Genomic DNA, 19382 nt, shown 5'->3' with positions numbered 1-19382 from the left:
AGAAAACAAAAAGCTTAACTCAGCAACACTGGGCATTCAAGAAAGCTAAAAAATTATACAAAAAGAAATGCTTGGTGAATTACTACAAGTTATCTGGAAGATACCCTGACACAGGTTCCATTTCACAGGACTAGAGCACCAGAGTAGCACTCTCAGAAATTCAAACCACCCTGTTTGATAGGTTGATTTTTACCAGTTACTATCTCTGTCCATTTTATTTGTATCAGAAATAAAAACTTACATAATTTACAAAAAAATATATAAAACCCATCTTACAAATACTGAAATAAAAAAAAATGACTGAGAATAATGAACAGAGAAGATGATTGTGTTATACTGAGCCTGTAAGGAGAAAAAGAACAAGGTAATATGACTTATGTACTTAATGTAATTTAGGGAAACAGAGCTCCAGATTGGAGTACTCTACATATCCTAGATAAGGTTCAACTTTCTCTATTTTTAAGGTACGTGTTCTGTCTATTTAAAACCTTCAGATGGTGGGTTGTTAAAAACAAGTTGTGCAGATACTAGAGTTATCTGCAGGACGGTGGTTTGGCAGAAGCTTCCTCAGTCACCACTGGAGATGGAATATCCAGTGGTTTCATTTTGCAAACTTTCATTTTCTTTTTGGTCAAGAAATCTTAGAAGCAGGTATAATGGATCTCTAAACGGCTAGCTTTTACACTTTCACATTCCTACTCATTTCATGGTACGAAGGTCATGGTGGTAGAAGAGACAAAGGGAAGCGCAGGGCAAACTAAACATATTTTTTGAGGATTCACTTTCTGTGCTTTTTAGCAGATGTGTTATTCTCATACCTTCTTCTAAATGCCAGTGTAGTGGACAGAGGTATGTCTGAATATGTGGAGCTGAGGCTGTGTGAGTGGGTTGTGGGTAGGGTGAGGAATGAAAGACAGTGTTTACTAAGGATAAGGGGCAATGAGCAAAGGTTATTGGAGTTAGTCTGGTCTGGTGACCTAGAAATGTTCTAAGAATTGCCCTTTGGATATACCCATCTCAAGCTAAGTTTGTATCTTGACATACTTCCATCCTTAAATTGAGTAGAATTTTGCCAGTGGGACCAGCTCTCTTTCGTGTGGTAGTGTTGATATTTTACGAAGTATTCTCATTTGGTACACATATAGGAGAATATTCTAACTGAAAACATAGACTAAGGGAAAAATACCGGAATCTGAGCACAAAAGTTAGGGCTAAGCTTCCTAGAAGCTAAAGACAAGAAAGAACCTAATACTTGTTTAACAAACACACAAGTATACAACTCCCAGTGCCTGCCCATGCAAAAAAAAAAACAGTCTGGTTTGGCTTGTGTTTTGGTTTGCTTGTTTTTCAGTAGCAGTCACTGAACAAGAATGATCTCCTTGGTTGCAGTTTTACCCAAAAATGTGAAGATCATCAGCATAAGAACATATTTTATATTGACTATAAAAAACCAATGGTAAAATTAGAGTGATAAATAACAAAACTTTCTCATGTGAACCATTTTTTATGGAAATTTCTCCGAAAAAACTCTGTGATAATTACAGACCTCACAAATTAAAACATATTAGAGAAAAAAATTCCAAAACATATTAAGCAGAAAATAAAAAATCATGCAAAATACCATTACTTAAACACTGTTACTGTTTATTTTTCCATGTTGTATATCTGATTCATATCTAATCTTCCCACTACACAAGGTAAACTCCATGAGGACAAGGATTAAGTGTGCTTTGCTTGCTACTGTGTTCACAGTACATTGCTCAGAACCCGGCCTCTTTAAAGTGAACGATGCACAATTTATTATGGTTAACAGAATCATTATAGATATCAATTATTGTTTTATGTTGTCATTACAGGCTCAGGAAATATTAAGGTATAGAGGGGGGCATTTGCTCCTCCACTAAATAGCCTGCAGCTTGCACAGTTTTGCCACATATTGTATCTCCCTTTGTCCCTACTTTTATAAACCATTCACAATTCCATCACTACTCCTTGTTCCCTACCCACTCCCATGATTTGCATTTCTAATCTGCCCTATGCATCAATATTAGAAAATAAAGCTTTTATATATAGATAATCATACAACTTCCCCTGCCTAAAACCCTCCATGGGCCTCCTCATCTTTCAGAAGGAAAGGCTAACTCCTTGTCCAGCCCCATTATTCATCTCTTTAGCTCCATCTCATCACATACACCCCTTTCCTCTCTGAGCTCCAGCCAAACTGCCCTCCTTTTGGTTCCTTGAGTGCTGCCCCTTCCAATCCAACCCCTCTTAGTTAACTATCATTCATCCTCCAGATCTCGGCTCAAATGTCACTTTCTGGGGAAAGTTTTCCTTGCTCCACAAATCAGGCCAAGCCACTTTGTATATACTCAGCTTCCCTTTCTTCACAAGTTTTTCCAGGGAACGATTTTACATTTATATGCATGGTTATTTGATGAATCTCTGCCTGATCAAAATCTGGTTTTGGTAACTACGTATCCCCAGGTCCTAGAATTTGTGTTTCATGCAAGAAATATTTATTTCTTAGGTGCCTAAATCATGCCAGGCATTACTGTAAGCACTGGATCAGGAGTCTAGGTTCAGGAGAGGGTTACAAAAAGTGACCCTATGAATCAAGTACTGGAGTTTCAGCCAAACGGCTTCTTTTGCTCCTTGGTTCTCACCTTGAGAACTGTGGTTTCCTAATCCAGTAAATGAGTCGTTGCTATATTAAAAATTACTGGTAAGAAATACTAAAGGAGCTAACGCTCAACTTAAAGATTTATTCCTAAAATCATTCCACAAGCAATAGAAGTATTTTTAAATGTGTATACAGCGAAATTTTATTAAATGGAAAGCTTTAAATGCTTTAAGTAATGATTTAAGTCTTTGGAACGAACTGTGCTGTAAAATAAATACCCCATTTCTATAGCCAATAATCATTGCCTAGGTCATATATATTAGTAGATTATAATTTAAACCCATGCTGGGAAGTATCAAGTTTGCTTAAAAAGTAAACATCTTAAAAAATCTCTTCAGTAATGCCTTCCACACATGACAACTATCACTACCCTATACTTTGTATAGGAGGCACAGGGCAGTTAAATGACTTACTAAAGGTCGAATATCCACCCCAGGGCGAGACCAGAAGGAGAAACCCCAAGCACCCATCCCAGTTTTCTCCGCGTCCTTTCCAATGGATCGCCATCCCACCCCCCTCAGGCCCCTTCTTCGCCGGAAGACCCCTCCCGAGAGCCGAGGCCGCCAGCCCACGAAAGGATACCGGGGTTCCTCCAAGCGCACGGTGCCAGGATGGAGCCCAGGCTTCGGGGCAGGCGAAGAGAGTTCCGCACCCGCCCACCTCTGCGAAGCTAGCTGCAGGGCCGGGATCGGAGGCCGCGGGAGAACGCGGGCGACAGCCAGCGCAGGCGGGTCCCTACGGCGCGGAACCAGTGTGCGCGGGGGCGGCGCCAGCGCCGAGAGGAAAGAGCGCGGCTGCGCCCCCACCCCGCGCCCCACTTGGGAGGCCTTCCACCCTGGCGCGGCGCCTCAAGGACAAGCCGCGGGGCCCGGGCACCCTAGCCAAGCGGCGCCTCCGCCCATTTCCCGAGACCGGGGCAGCCCTCTCCTCCCACCACGCACCAGGCCGCGCCGCGAGTCACCGACCGTGAAGCGGAAACTCATTCCCTCCCTCCATCCCAACCCAGCAGGAAGATGGAGTTGGCGGCTAAGCGGAGAGGGAGGAGGCGGGCCGGGACTGCCTGGAAGCGGCCCGCGTTACGCTCCCTAGTGGTAAAGGAAACTGGGCGAGTGTGACCGGGGTAGAGTTACTGCACCAGGGCCAAGAGGAAAATCCCCCTTTTCAAGCCGTTTAATGAACGATGCTACCTCATTAATAATGATAATTGCAAAAAAATAAAATAAACAGAGCTCTGCCTTGGCTTCGGACCAGGCCTGCTTTAGATCAAAGACCCACACGAACGGTCTAGGCTTTAGGGGCAGCCGTCAAGGTCGAGAGACAGGACCGAACGGGAGGCTTTGCAGGCCGCCCACCCCGCGACCCCTCCTGGTGTGCCCCTCGTGCGGGCGTGTAGGGGCGAGGGCGCGGGCACTGCGCTCGGTGCGAGAGCCGCTGGCGCGTCTGACAGGAAGACGGGCGCCTGAGAAGGAATCCCGGGTATTCACCGGATTGCCAAGGGCGCCTCCAAATCGAGCTTTGTTCACAGGAGAACCTTTTTTCCCCTAGTGCTTCTCTTCCACCCTTGAGGCCCAAGTTCTAAAAACCTAACGACGGCTTTTCTCCCTTTTTCTTTCCCGGGAGGAAGGGAACAGAAGCAGTGGTCACTCGTGCGTAGGAACACAGGACTCCGAGAAGTTTGGACCCTCCACAGCCCAGGCGGGGTTTGTGGCACCTAAATAAGGCGGGCGGACTCAGGCGCACTAGCGGCCGGCCGAAATCTCGGACCCTGCCCACAGCTGGTACCTCTGGCCTGCACAGCGGGGGCGTTGGGTCGCGGCGGCCACGTCACAGCCCAGCCTGGTCCCGGGATTACAGCTTCTAGCGTGTGGCCTGCCGACTCGCGCGTCCTCGGTTACCCTGGGGCTGTAGTCTCACGTCCCATCCGAGCGAGCCGGGAAAAGCGCCCTGGACTGCGGTGCCCAGCGAGAAGACTTTAGATTTAATTTACAAGACCTTGCTTTCATCGTGTTTTATACCTGCCCTCTGCATGTGCACCATATGTGCAGGATATGGTGGCCAAAAAAGAAGCAATAGCAGCAGTCAACTGTGTCTACAGACCTGCATGTCCCGCTATTGAGCATCTGTCGTTATTTATCTGCTCCCCGAAACCGGTGTTTAAAAAGTAAATAAATCAGTGAGAGATGGGTAAAACCCTGGCAGGATTTCCGCTAGTTCTGTCCCGAACTACATATCCCAAGAAGCCCGCGGAGCTTCGGCCGCGTGTCCACTCCTCCATCCACTTGGAGACCGCCTTACTAAGCCTGGCCCTGGCACTCGAACCAATCGCCTTGGCTTTCACCTTGGGGCTGGAACCTGAGGCGGATTTGCCCCCCAAATGATGCTCGGGTTGCAGAAGTAACCGAAGTTTATCCTTGTCCAAAGAAAGAGGGGCAGCGTGGTTCTGGTCCGTTTCAGCAGACCAACTGGCATCCTTAACCTGCACATGCCAGCCCTCTGGTTGTTATTTTCCCGCGGGAAAAGAGATCTGCACGCCTTGCTTTTGCACCTTAAACGACACCTATTTGAGCCAGGTTTGCTGCTGTGATTGGCAACCGTGCTGAAGCTGCGGGTGGTCGTTGTCTACGTCTTACGCTTTATCCGTGGAGCATTTCCAGAGTCCGTCTTGTAAATGTTTAGCATTTTGCTGCTTTACTGCTTCTTTCTAAGAACAGTTCCTGCTGCATCTGCCGAGATCGGCGGAGAGAAGCAACTTAGCCCGGAGAAGAGCGAAATATGGGGACCTGGACTAAAACCAGATGTCGTTCTTCCCGCCCGCTATTTCTATATTCAGGCGGTGGATACATCAGGGAATAAGTAAGTTGAGAAACGACCCCCTCACTATGTTGCATTGCAGTGAAAGTTGCTGCTTCACCCGTCAAGTGCTGTCTGCCTAGGAACTCGTTTCTCCCCAGCAGTTTAAATTCTAGGATATGTGGATGCTAGCCACATCTGGTTGTGCCAGTCTCGCCTTCCGAATCAAAATTTCTCTGTATTTTTAGGGAAAAATGCAGACTTGGCTCTTCTAGCTATTTGGATAGAGAACCCCGCATAATCTGGAGAAGGCAGGAGCCCCTCTACTTTGCTGGAAGTACCATATTTAACTACTTTTTCTCCCCTCAAAAGCTGTCATGAGGAATTTAAACCTAATTATTAGATTCCTGGTTAGCTTCATCTGTTGCTGCCCTCTGTTTTCAGTAAAATAGATAAGCATTTTTTGAAATCCAAAGAGAAGAATGAAGCTTTGTTTGAAACTTTAGAATTTACGGGGGAAGTAACAAAGTATGAATCTCTTGTGTGTTTGTAACAAAACTTTATTTCACTTCTAAGATGTTCCATACGTTAAAATTAAAGTTCAAAATTATTTTTATGTCATATACTTGTGAAATGATTGTGTGTGTGTGTGTGTGTTTTTTTTTTTTAGTAGTAGATGCTAGGCATGTATATTTTGTAGAAAATAAATCTTAGGAATAATATGTTTCTAAAGCAAAAAAAAAAGTTTGTAAAGTTTGTCACTTAGCCATAATTAGTACAATTGGGAAAGCTAAATAGTGTTTTAAAAGTAAGCACTCTCACTCCAAAAAACGTTTATACAGTGTTACTAGGATGATAAACAAACCACTTTGCTTTTGCCCATAGCTGAGCATGATTTATAATACTGACTTTTTAAAGAATCATTGAGAGTGATTTTTCAAAAGAAGATTGTGTCAGTTTGTTAAGCTGCCTGAATGCAATATACCAGAAATGTAATGTCTTTTAAAAAGGGAATTTAATGTTAAAAGTTAACAGTTCTAAGGAAATGCAAGTGTCCAAATTAAGGCACCAACAAGAGATCACTTTCACTCAAGAAAGGCCAATGGGTCAGGTACCCCTCTGTCAGCTGGGAAGTCACGTGGCTGGCATCTGCTGGTCCCCTGTTCCTGGGCTCTGTTGTTTCATCCCCTGTTCTTGTGGGGGTTCTGCACTTTGCTTCTCCAGGGATGGCTTTCATCTGTTGGCTTCCCTTGGCTCTTCCTAGGTTCTGGCTTACTTAACATCTCATGAGAAGGTACACAGCAACATCTGCTGGGCTCCAGGCATCTCCAAACATCTGTGTCAGCTCTGAACTCTCTCCAAAATGTTTCCTCTTAAAGGACTCCAGGAAATTAATCAAGACCCACCTGGAATGGGTGGAATCACATCTCCATCTAATCAAAAGGTCACACCCACAATAGGGTTCGTTACATCTCTGTGGAGATAATCTAATCCAATGTTTCTGCCAAACAATCTTGAAGCAGGATTAAAAGAAACGGCTGTTCCCACAAGATTGAATCAGGTTTAAAATAAGGTTTTGGGGGGATACATACTATTTCAAACTAGCACAAAGATAATTTTCTGTGTGTATGTATGTGGGTGGGTGTGTTTGTTCAGGCATAATTAACTCACTTTACTTTTAAGCTGTGGCCAGGTCCTCTGCACCTAGATTCTGGTGTGGGTCTTTGCAAGATGGTCAGTGAATTCCTGATAGAGAGTCTTGGTCAGCATAGTGAACGTCTCTTTCCAGAGTTTGGAGGTGAGATAGTGGTAGGTCTTGGAGCTGGCATCAAAGGTGACTTCACAAGGTCGCCCAGTGTGGTGGTTTGAAGTTATGTACCCTAGAAAAAGATGGTCTTAAACTTGATCCATTCCTGAGGGTGTGAACCCTTTGTAAGTAGGACCTCTTGATGAGGTTACTTAGTTAAGATGTGACCCAACTTGGTCAGAATGGGTCTTAATCCTCTTACTGGAGTCCTTTAGAAGCAGAATGAAATTCAGGTAGAGAAAAAGTCAAGGGAAGCAAGAAACTGAAGGTCAGTGGAACAAAAAAAGAAGGGGAAGGCCAGGAATGGCCACCATGTGCATTATTACGATGTGACAGAGGAGCCAAGAAACAAGGATGGCTGGCATCCAGCCCTAGAAGGTCAGTCTTCAAGAAGAAAGTATTGCCTTGATGAGGACTTGTTTTGGACTTCTCCTAGCCTCAAAACAGTGAGCCAATAAATTTCCACTCTTCAAGCCAACCTATCACATGGTATTGGCTTGAGCAGCCAAGGAAACTAAAACACCCAGAGTGGTCATGTAACCCCTGGCCAAGGTATAGAAGTGGTCAGTATCAGCCAGCTGTAGAAACTTCTCAGGCACAGGGGCAGAGATGAGGCCAGGATAAGGTGCACTAGCACAGAGCTGCAACATCCATCACCTTGCAGAGGATGGAATGGGGCTTACCTATCTTTTTCCCCCAGTACACCTGCCACACAGGCATAATGAAGAACTTTGCCAAGATGATGGTCCCAATGATGCTGGTGGCTACCACGTTAGAGTACTTTACACCCGGATTGATGTGGCTATTATGGTCTGCAGTGGTGACAAAGGCCTTGAACCTGGTTCACTGGCCAGCATGGGTCTGCTTTGGCAAAGGCATAATTTTCAAAACGTCATCCTTGAGGGACTTCCCCAGGAAAAGGTTGATGATTTCAGACTCATCATTGAGCAGAGTGAAGAAACATCTCCTCCAGGGACTTCATCTTCATTCCTTGACCAGATGGCCCTGCTTGCTAACAAGGAGCCACTCCTTGTCATCAGCCGGGCCTTCCTGAGTTCAGTGACCTTAGCCCAGGAATGTACTGCCAAAGTCTCTAGGAAAGCTGCCACGGCCTCCTATTCTAGGGCCCCTAGGGTTTTCTCAAAAAAGTAGATCATTATCTTTGGAGGTGCCCTACGACCACGAATTTTCAGATGTGATAGGCATGATAAAAATAGAGGTTGATAAGAATATTTTTATATATGGAATGAATAAGTAATATGCTTAATGTATGCATGATAAATATGAATATTCATAAGAAATATGTATAAGACAGTGTATAATAATCTGTGTTTCCATAGATTAGTAGTCAAACATATTCCCTTTTGATTTTCTAATGGAACTTTTATGTTTTCTTGTCCGTTGTCATCTCTTTTTTTTTTTTATCTCTGTGATCCATTATGTTCACTCTTATACCAGAAGCATAAGAGAGCAGAAAAAAGTACATTACAGGGATCAAATGTGGAGAATAGTCTAAGATTCCTAGAATAGAGAGTTTGTCCTTTACATCTTTTTTTTTAAATATTTTTATTGAGGAATACCCACACACATACAGTCCAATCATATTACAATCAATGGCTCCCAGTATCATCACATAGTGTGTATTATCACCATGATCATTTTTAGAACATTTGCATCACTCCAGAATAAGAAATAAAATGGAAAAAAAAGAACTCATACATTCCATACCCCTTATGCTCCCTCTCATTAACCCTCAGTATTTTCAATCTACCCAATTTTTACCCTTTATCTCCCCGTTAACCATTTATTTTTTATCCTTTTTTATTTGTTTGTTTTGCTCATCTGTCCATATTCTGGATAAAAGGAGCATCAGACACAAGGTTTTCACTATCATACAGTCACATTTAAAAACTGTATAGTCATACAGTCTTCTACAAGCATCAGTACTACTGGAACATAGTTCAGCAGTTTCAGCTACTTCCCTCTAGCCACTCCAATATGCCATAAACTTAAAAAGGATGTCTATATAATGTATAAGAATAACCTCCAGGTCAGCCACTGAGACTTTATTTTGTTTCATTTCTCTCTTTCCCCTTTTGGTCAAGAAGGCTTTCTCATTCTAATGATGCTAGGTCCTGGTTCATACCTGGAAGTCAGGTTCCACGTTATCAAGGATATTTATACTCCTGGGAGTCATGTCCCACGTAGGGGGAAAGGCTGTGCGTTCACCTGCCAAGTTGGCTTAGAGAGAGATGTCCTTTACATCTTATTATTCTTCCCATCACAGATTCACATCTTCTCCAGGTGAAAAGGTATTCCAGATTAAAATCTCAGCACCGGATGAGCAATTCACTAGAGTTGGAGTCCAGGTTTTAGATCGAAAAGATGGATCCTTCATAGTAAGATACAGAATGTATGCAAGCTACAGAAATCTGAAGATAGAAGTTAAATTTCAACGTCAACATGTGGCTAAATCTCCATATATTTTAAAAGGTAATTTGGGACATAATTTTAAAGCAGCAGTATTTGAATACAATAATAAATATTATTCCATCAACAAACATGACTTAACATGGTATTTTCTCTTTGAAAAAACTAAACTAGAAATTCTTATTTGAAAACTAAACTAAGAATCCTGGTAAAAGAGAGAAATTTAAAATTGGAATAGAAATTATAATTTGCTATAAAATAAAGAACATGCTAATAGAGAATTCCCTATTAAAAAAAACTTTGGTGAGAATAATCAAGCCATATATGACACATTCTTAATTGGAGATCTGTGATGTGAGTAACCAATAAGTATTACTGAAATTTGGCAGATCACTTCCAGAAGAGAGGAGGCTTGAAGCCGAGGAACAGGAAAGCTGACCATTGTTTTTGGCCTTTGTTCCAATGTCATTTTTCCAGATAAATTATCTGATGGTTTCTTGTGTAGGATAAGAGTAAGCACTCCAAGATGCAGTGTACATAGAGAGGCATAAGTCTTCCTCATCCCCCCAAGAGAGATGTTTTTTAACAGTATGTAGGTCCCTTTTTTCTATTAGGACCATATGGCATGGTATAACCTACAGAACCTTAAAAAGATACTCCATTGTTAACTACTGCCTGGGTAAAGAGAGACTCTGAGAATTATGGAAAGAAATGACAGGAGAATCTCAATTCAGATGCTGTCATATTAGTACTATTTCTATAAACATATACCACAATTAATTCTTTATAATAATAATGAAATAAACTGTTTTGAGGCTTACCTTTGCTTCTTTATAATTCTTAAAAAAAAATAGTAAGCACACTTGTAGTTCTTTATTTTTTTTGTTATTGATGATGTTGTACCCTACAGAGAATAGGGCCTTAGATACTTTTTAGAACACATACATATGATAGATCATTGAAACGTTAATTTCATATCATTTTTGTCTTTCAGTAAAACAAGTCTGTTTCTTTGACATCCTTTAACTTAAATTATTCTTAAAAGCACAATGTATTTGAAAGAATAGTAAACTATATAATCTACTGTAGAGTAGAAATCAGTATCCATTCGCTTTCTTTCGAACGCATACGAAGTGGGCCCAAGTATGAAAATATCCCTGTGAAGAGCTGTCAAAATAGAGGACTAACTTATTAGCAATGTCCCAATATAATAAAAATCTATTGCTTTTAAAATATTTTTTCTTAATCAAAATGCCCTTCCTATCAAATTAGGCAGAATTTGTGAAGCCTTATGATAGATCTTTGTTATATGTCTCAAATGCTGAGTGAAATTATTACTGCTATACTTTTTGCATTTATGTAATTAGGGCCAGTTTACCATGAGAATTGTGACTGCCCCTTGGAAGATAGCACAGCCTGGCTACAAGAGATGAACTGCCCTGGAACCATTAGTCAGATTCGGAAAGATCTGGCACATTTCCCTACCATCGATCCAGAAAAGATTGCAGTAGAAATCCCCCAAAGATTTGGGCAAAGACAGAGTTTGTGTCACTACACCTTGAAGGATAACAAGGTATAGTATATGATTGAGGTTTGTTTGTTTTAGTTTTTTTTTTTTTTTTTTTGACCATTTGGATATTAGGAGCTAGTTTTATTTAAAAATCATTCTAATGAGGATCATTTTGACAAGCTTTTTCTCAATGCTCTCTGTGTGTACTTTTAGACTAATATTAAAAATGTTTCATTCTCTTTCAGATTTATATCAAGACTCATGGTGAACATGTAGGTTTTAGAATTTTTATGGATGCCATACTACTCTCTTTGACTAGAAAGGTAAGTATATATTTTCTCTAGGTATAAAGAACAGTTTAAGTCCAGATTTGTCAAAATAAAAGTGATAACTATCAATGATATTCTATTTTGGAGCCTTAGTATAAGGCTATGCTGAAGTTTTATGTCATGTGGGATACCTTATACAGGAAAATGTCTTATAAAAAATTAAAGGTTGGTACTAAACTTATTTTAAGTCCAAAAAACTCTTGCCTTGTACTGAATCCTGTTTCTTGGAATGATGTACTTTAGCAGGGTTCTAGAGGAGTATTTTGACAGTAATATTAAAATGGCTGATGTGAAAAATAATGCCTACATTTATTATAATTGTTCATTAGCCATTTATTGAATAATCTCTATATATAAATTGATAGATTAAATGGAAAATTTATTCATGGAAAATAAATCTTGAATAGTTCTTTTCTATTCAAGATTGCAAACCATTTACAGTCAGTTAATTTGAACATAGGTAGCCGTATAACATTAGTTCTTTTGCATCCTTTAAGCTAGGGATTTGACAGATTTCTTTTGCTCATCTGTGTCAGTTGTTAGAAATAAGAATGTTTGGGCGGGCCATCGTGGCTCAGCAGGCAAGAACGCTTACCTGCCATGCCAGAGGACCCGGGTTCGATTTCCGGTGCCTGCCCATGTAAAAAAAAAAAGAAAGAAGAATGTTCTTCAGGACTCCAATATCTCAAGATGTTTCACAAACTGACTGCTACAGTTCTTGCCTAAAAAAAAATTTATTGTTTATCACTTTGTTTGTATGTTTTGATGCTTTGGATTCCAAGCATTTTCCATGGCCAGATAAAATAACGTGTGCATGTCATTTGTTAGTACAGGCAACATAACTTCAAAGTAAATAATGCTGGCTTTGGTGTTGGACTTCCTAGGTTCAAATACTGGTTAATGGAAACATCTGCCTCATTAATAAGAAATAGAGTTAGAGTCCCAAGTGCTATATTTTGTGATTATTTTTGCCATGATTCTTTCTCTCTTTGATCCTCTTAGAATCTCTTGGCAGTATTAGTACAGAAATTCATCTCTCTTGTAGAAAGTAAATTGGCCAATTTAGGCACTATAAAAGTATATTTTTACATGTGACAATATGCTGAAAAGTTATCCACTATTCAAATTGGGGTAATTATCATTACCTGAAGCTTGTAAGACCTTTTATTTGGTGCTAATTTCTAACTTCAATTGAAAAATCAAAAGAAAGAAATTGGAAATAACCTCTCTGGGTTTTTTTCCCCATAGGTGAAAATGCCAGATGTTGAGTTTTTTGTTAATTTGGGAGACTGGCCTTTGGAAAAAAAGAAATCCAATTCAAACATCCATCCAATCCTTTCTTGGTGTGGCTCCACAGATTCCAAAGATATTGTGATGCCTACTTACGACTTGACTGATTCAGTCCTAGAAACAATGGGCCGGTGAGAGATGTGTTTCAGTTGACCCAGAATGTTGGTTTTCTTTCTTTGGTGAGTTCTTTTCTAACAAACTTTGTGAAGTGACGGTTTGGGAGGAATATCTGTTGCACTTTCTGTCTTCTAGAGTAAGTCTGGATATGATGTCTGTGCAAGCTAACACAGGACCTCCTTGGGAAAACAAAAACTCCACTGCTGTTTGGAGAGGGCGAGACAGCCGCAAAGAAAGACTCGAACTGGTTAAACTCAGTAGAAAACACCCCGAACTCATAGATGCTGCTTTCACCAACTTTTTCTTCTTTAAACATGATGAAAGTCTGTATGGTCCCATTGTGAAACACATTTCATTTTTTGATTTCTTCAAGGTATGAAATCATCAGTGGCCAATCCTTTCTATTTTCCACGTGTCTTCATTTATGTATAAACAGCCTCTGGAAGAGGGAATTTGAGGCCTGTCTACAAATTACAAGGAATGGGTGAGGGGAGCATAATACTTGATGAATATCAAAGCGTGGGTGGCCCTGAGTCTGATTTAGGAACCTGAGACTGGACTCGTACCCAGCCCTGATATCAAATACTTATCAAGAGAACTTGGGCCCTGGGTAGAGCTATAATTTTTTTCCCAACTAACCCTCAAAATAAACAGACTTCAACTCTAAATTCTTTTTTTATTAATAAGTACATGTGAGTCATTTAAAAAATATTCCTCTGCAGAGCCATATCACAAAAGACTAAAGGAGACATAATCTAGGTGTCTCTTATCAGGCCTTTTGGTGTAATTTTAGGGATTTAGGATAGGGGATATAGATTGTTCATGTGTCCCAGGAGTAATCCTTTCCTAACAACTGCCTTTTTCATTCAGTGAGACACTACCCTGTCACTGGATCAGAGAGTGGTTTTTGAAGTCCATGTGGTTGGGAGAAAGATGGACAAAGAGTAGTCTGTTCTCTATATGTAGGAAGGCAAGTGATTAGCAAGCTCTGTCTGCCCTATAGATGACCAGTTTTCTTTTGATGAATTATATGACAATAGATAGACCTAAAAAATGTCATAAATTGAAATGATAGTGTTTTTTTCCATACTTATCACAAAGGCTTTGGGAAAAAATGATTATAATCAAAGAGAGCTGACACTAGCCATCCCTCAGACATCTTTGCTTTATTCTTAAGTATTGAATTTTCTACAACTAAGGTCTATTCATCACCATATTTCTATGGATACTTGATTTCATAAATGTTCTTGCCCCAGAGCTTATTAAATTTCTTAAGACATGTATAGCCATCTGGTGTTTAAAAAATATGGTTAACATGGTATAGAATGTAAAATTACTGGGTTCACATATGCAATCAGTAAGATAATACAGAGATTACAGTCACACATAAATATATCTTTCCTTATACTGCCTTAGGAGAACAGTTTTATTATTTCATTGACCACTTCGATGTCAGACTTGTTGCCTAACATGATATTTAGGAGAGGTGAACATTGTGATATTTAGGAGAGCGTGAAAATGAGTTCTAGGTCAGCATTTTATATTACAGAGCTTACTAAATGGGGAAGGTAGAAAGCAAAATCCAGCCAATTTGATCTGAGGATTATGGGAGTTTATGTGTGGTAAGGGGAGGAGAATAAAGAGAGTAGAATTAATTGAGGTTCTTATGCTTTACTGCTTGCTTTGCAGCATAAGTATCAAATAAATATCGATGGCACTGTAGCAGCATATCGCCTGCCATATCTACTAGTTGGCGACAGCGTTGTGCTAAAGCAGGATTCCATCTACTATGAACACTTTTATAATGAGCTGCAGCCCTGGAAACATTATATTCCAGTTAAAAGTAACCTGAGCGATCTTTTAGAAAAACTTAAATGGGCCAAAGATCATGATGAAGAGGTAAGGTCAGTCTCCTAGAAGGCTTACATACATCGCACTAGTACCCCAATATCGGACTTCATTTTTAAATGTCTTGTGCCTGGAAAGCTTCCAGGATCCTCAGATACAAAACTTGTAAATGGAAAGCCACCTCCCCATAGAATAAAAATCACATCAGTTCTTCTCAGAGTGAACACAGGAGTTGGATCTTGGATTAAATGTCCACTCTGAATAGGAAACTAAAGACTAAACTTGGCCTTGATTATGCTCTCTCTTTTAATCAGGTTGTTTTGAGCCTTAAGTACTGCCTCTAATAACAATAGAAAAATTAAGATGGCCAGTCTGCCTGGAGGAGTAACTGTATGTGCTATAGGTTATAATAACGATTGCATGAAAAAAGCTGCAAGCTAATTGTCTTCTGAAAGTTGTGAAGGCAGAGAATTAAGCTTCATCTTGCATTACTTGTTTCTACAAACAAATGCAATGTTACTCCACTTAGCATATATCTTCTTTCTCTAAGAGAAGTTTAATTCTAGAAAGTTTTGATTTGGTTCTTTCTACTTGACCAAGATGACTTTTCAAACTTCAGTCTTAAAAAAACCTCCCTTTGATTTGGACAAACATACTATGTTAAATGTTTTCTTTACCACATAAGACTAATCCCACAATACATATGTACTTATATTTTATATAAAATAAACAAGTAGAATTGTTAAACTATTTAAAAAAAACATTTTATATGTAGTATTTATTTACTTCAAGAATCAGTTTGTATTTATCTGTTTGGGAAAAACTATGTTTAATTAAAGGGTTTTTCATGTTCCTGTAGGCAAAGAATATAGCCAAAGCAGGACAAGAATTTGCAAGAAATAATCTCATGGGTGATGACATATTTTGTTATTATTTCAAACTTTTCCAGGTCAGTATTTTCCAAGAAAATGTACATATAATTTGTAGTTGTACATGTCCTTGGGAGCAAATAATATTTCATTTTATAATTTCTAAAAGTATATTAATATAAGGAGATATGTATACTTCTGTGAATGAAAATTAGGAACAAATATCAAATGAAAAATAGTTACAAACCAAAAATTAATTTAGGGAAAATGCTAACAATAAGTGAAAAATACTAATATTAGAACTATATGGTGGACGGGCTACAGTGGCTCAGCAGGCAGAGTTCTCGCCTACCATGCCAGAGACCCAGGTTCGTTTCCCAGTGCCTACCCGTGCAAAAAAGGAAAAAAATATATATATATGGTATATGATTAAGAAATTGACTTTTAATCCTACAAAGTTGCTGTAAATGATTCATATTTTCTCTTTATATGATATTGCTGCTGTCTTACCATTTCATTTTCTAAACAGTATAGGTTATATTTGGACCTGTTGTGCTGACCCCTTATAAACCATGACTTCTTTTTAATGTTCTTTTCATGGACCCAAACTAAACATTTAGGAATTGTAACCAAAGCATAGCTGACAATTTAAAAGACTTTATAAATATATGTAGAAAGAATGCAGGAGTAAATGAGTAATTTGCTAATATAACACTGGCTCTATATTAAGATTTCTGTCTCAGCATTGCTGATATTGAATCACACATCCTAGACTCTCATATAGAACAAATTTGGTCTATTTCTGGACAATTCTCCCCCTTTATAACTTTCCCTAATGAATGAAGAAGGGATAGATAAGGTGAACTGTCTAAACTGAATGATCAAGGAGAATTACTACCTGAATTTCTGAAAAGCCACAGGATAGTGTTCATTTATTCAAATGATACTTAGTTGAGCATAAGCACTTAGTACAGTGCCTACACAAAGCAAGTATATAATAAATGAAGATGATGACTGATGCTTGTGTAAGCTATGGTGGACAGTAAGGCAGAAATAGTCTCTGTCCTCAAATTCTTAGTCTAGTGGGGAAGTTCAGGAAGATTGTGCTCATGGTTATTTTTACTATAAGGAACAAGATTGTAAAAACCATACGGGCCATATAAATTTGGGATGGAATAAGGAGAGTTTGGTTAGGAATAGACAGCCAGTGTTCAAAGGACAGCTGCTTCTCAGAAGCTCTGTTGTTGAGTATTTAAGGGGTTATGGAAGCATTTGCATACACAAACTTGACATGTGAATTAAATGACCCATATATAGCAAATTCCAAAATATCTAATTTGGTAAATGTACTTAAAGTGCTGTATAAGGAATGCTTTGCATTGTTAATTAAACAGGAATATGCCAGTTTACAAGTGACTGAGCCCAAAATCCGAGAGGGTATGAAGAGGGTAGAACCACAGACTGAGGATGACCTCTTTCCTTGCACTTGCCACAGAAAAAAGGTAACCAGAATTGACCCGGCCAATGTCAGAGTAAGAACAAACATTGATACAACCTCACATTCATTTCTTTAGTCATTCAATCATCAACAAATATTTGAGTTTCCCTTGAGACGTCCAAGGGATTCAATTTACCTGAGAGACAGAGGTAGTAGATAGTAATAATTCAAAAGAAAGGGTGTAAGAGTAAGAAGACAAGGTAGCTCCCTGGCAGTTGAGGAAAGCCTTTTTTTAATGTGAGCATTCATTTGGATGGCTGTTTACAGTTTGCAAAATGTAGTCCTGTATGTCATCTGATAGCCTCATCTCTCTGTGAGGTTGGTTTTGTAAATGTCATTATTCCATTTTAGAGATGAATAGATAACCATGATTATTCATGATATTATTCAATTAAAAGTTAAACGCAATTGCTGTTGATACCACCATATAATGGCTTCATTTATAAAACTCAGGTTCACATATTGACTTGTAAGGCTGAAAAAGCATCTTAGAAATCATCTAGTAGATGGCTTCATTTTATGGATACCATAATTGAGCTCACTTAAGAATTTAGCTCAAATCATCTGGCTGGATTATATAGCAAAGCAAGAACTACAGAAACCAGTTTCTGACCATCAAATTGTATTGTCTGTAGATAAAGATACAATGTGAAATTGGAGGTTTGCTTTTATTGTAATTGTTTTTTTGTTTGAAGAAACAAATATTCTTTAAACTATGGTATGTGTATATTATGTGCTAGCTTGATGTTCTTTAAGTAACATCAATATGTTTATGAATTGAAAAACTCAAAACTGCAGTTTTATAACCAAAAGTAAGAAGGCAGATTTGTTAATTATCATGCCTACCTGTAAGAAGGTTTTCCACTACTCCAGTGGTGTGATGGAACCAGCTCATCTGAAATCACCCATTATTAAATATTCAGGAATATTGCACAGTAGTTAAATTTTTGGTAGCTTGGAATTAGCCTGGTGGGAGTATTATACCATGATAATCAGCAAAGGCTACAAATTAGGATTTTATTTTGGCTCGGTTTTAGAGGGCTAAATAACTAGCCCTCAGAAATGGTACATATTGGTTAGTGTTAACCCCTTTCAATGCTGCAAAGCCACAAAGCCAGTTAAAGCCAGTGACAAACAGGGATTACCAAAATAGAAACGTATTCCCTCACCAAGTTAGTGATTTGGTATCAGAACACTTCTGTTGGCTCCCAATAGATGTTGGGCAGCTTCTCTTTACTCGTGTTTTATTTTTTATCTTTGTCCAAGTGAATTTGAGGAGATTTCAAATCAGAGTATTTTCCAATGATTAGTAATAGTTAGAAGCTGGAATGATATCTTTGTTTATTTCTTACTCATTGGCTACTCTAGCTCTTCACTGCTACTATTCATAACACAAGGCTTTTTACAGTAATACAGACCCTTAGATGTATGGGTTCCCCATCAGTAGCCCTGTGAAACACACTGTGAATTTACTCTTGGATGATCCTCTAGAAATAGTCCTAGGCCCTAAAAGCCTTTAGCAGTAATTTGAGTTTTTTCTTCCTTTCATCTTTAGAGGAAAATAATTAATAGACAAATGTAGTAGCCATATAAGACTCCTTGATGGTTCTAAATATTTTGCTTTTTAATTGCAGACCAAAGATGAACTCTGATATGAAAAATTTCTTCCATTCAAATAATGGTGCTCTGAAGATTCTTCTGAACTGAAAAGAAGAAAGTTTTTAAAATACTCATTCCTTGGACAATATAAAATTTCTTATTTGATTGTTCAAATTATGAAGATAAGTTTCTTATTATTATACACTATTCCCATAACTCTCCTTAAAACACACATTTTGAATTTTATAATAAAACCATCTTTATTTTAAAGACCTGCATTTTGTTAATTATTAGCTATATTTGTATTATGGAGCTGTAAGGAGAGATTGAGTTTAGATCCTACCCTGACTACTTACCCAGACTTGCTTTACATGACAGTTTTAAACCATTCTTATTTTGGATCTTCAGTCATTCATAGTCAAACCTAATTCTAATACATCATACAGGCCTTTCATGATCTATTCCCCACTTGCCTCTTTAGTCAAATCTTTTACCACTACCTAATATATGCCCTCTAGTCCAGGAAAATGAGTCCTCTTACAGGTCTTTAAAATTCCACGTTTCCTTACCTCCCTTATATATGCTTTTCTCTTGTCACCCTCTTCTTCATCT

The 19382-nt window shown here is 39.0% G+C and overlaps 2 protein-coding genes across 11 annotated transcripts in view; one reads left to right on the top strand and one right to left on the bottom strand.

Moving 5' to 3' along the window:
• The window catches only part of BIVM (basic, immunoglobulin-like variable motif containing), a 48792-nt gene extending 43880 nt beyond the window's left edge, over positions 1-4912 (bottom strand). For 3 of the 9 annotated variants that reach the window (XM_077158627.1, XM_077158634.1, XM_077158635.1), the window contains exon 1: positions 4781-4912. The gene's annotated coding sequence lies outside the window, so the exon portion shown is untranslated. Of the gene's footprint in view, positions 1-3096; positions 3211-3265; positions 3479-3624; positions 3748-4465; positions 4758-4780 lie in introns of those variants that run through there. The other 6 variants (XM_077158633.1, XM_077158629.1, XM_077158631.1 and 3 more) reach the window with 6 other exon arrangements.
• Positions 1-19053, top strand: part of POGLUT2 (protein O-glucosyltransferase 2) — a 65527-nt gene extending 46474 nt beyond the window's left edge. The window contains exons 1-10 of one of the 2 annotated variants that reach the window (XM_077158625.1): positions 4118-5536; positions 9568-9773; positions 11078-11283; positions 11466-11543; positions 12798-12970; positions 13092-13329; positions 14646-14855; positions 15664-15753; positions 17068-17175; positions 18806-19053. In XM_077158625.1, coding sequence (XP_077014740.1) covers positions 5352-5536; positions 9568-9773; positions 11078-11283; positions 11466-11543; positions 12798-12970; positions 13092-13329; positions 14646-14855; positions 15664-15753; positions 17068-17175; positions 18806-18823 — 1512 coding nt within the window. In that variant the 5' untranslated portion in view covers positions 4118-5351 and the 3' untranslated portion in view covers positions 18824-19053. Of the gene's footprint in view, positions 1-4117; positions 5537-9567; positions 9774-11077; positions 11284-11465; positions 11544-12797; positions 12971-13091; positions 13330-14645; positions 14856-15663; positions 15754-17067; positions 17176-18805 lie in introns of those variants that run through there. The other variant, XM_077158626.1, reaches the window with a different exon arrangement.
• The last annotated feature ends 329 nt before the right edge of the window (positions 19054-19382 follow it).

Source organism: Tamandua tetradactyla, chromosome 4 (assembly GCF_023851605.1).
Source record: "Tamandua tetradactyla isolate mTamTet1 chromosome 4, mTamTet1.pri, whole genome shotgun sequence".
Taxonomy (NCBI): domain Eukaryota; kingdom Metazoa; phylum Chordata; class Mammalia; order Pilosa; family Myrmecophagidae; genus Tamandua; species Tamandua tetradactyla.
Note: the sequence above shows the minus strand (reverse complement) of the source record. Positions and strands in the feature narration are given on the sequence as shown.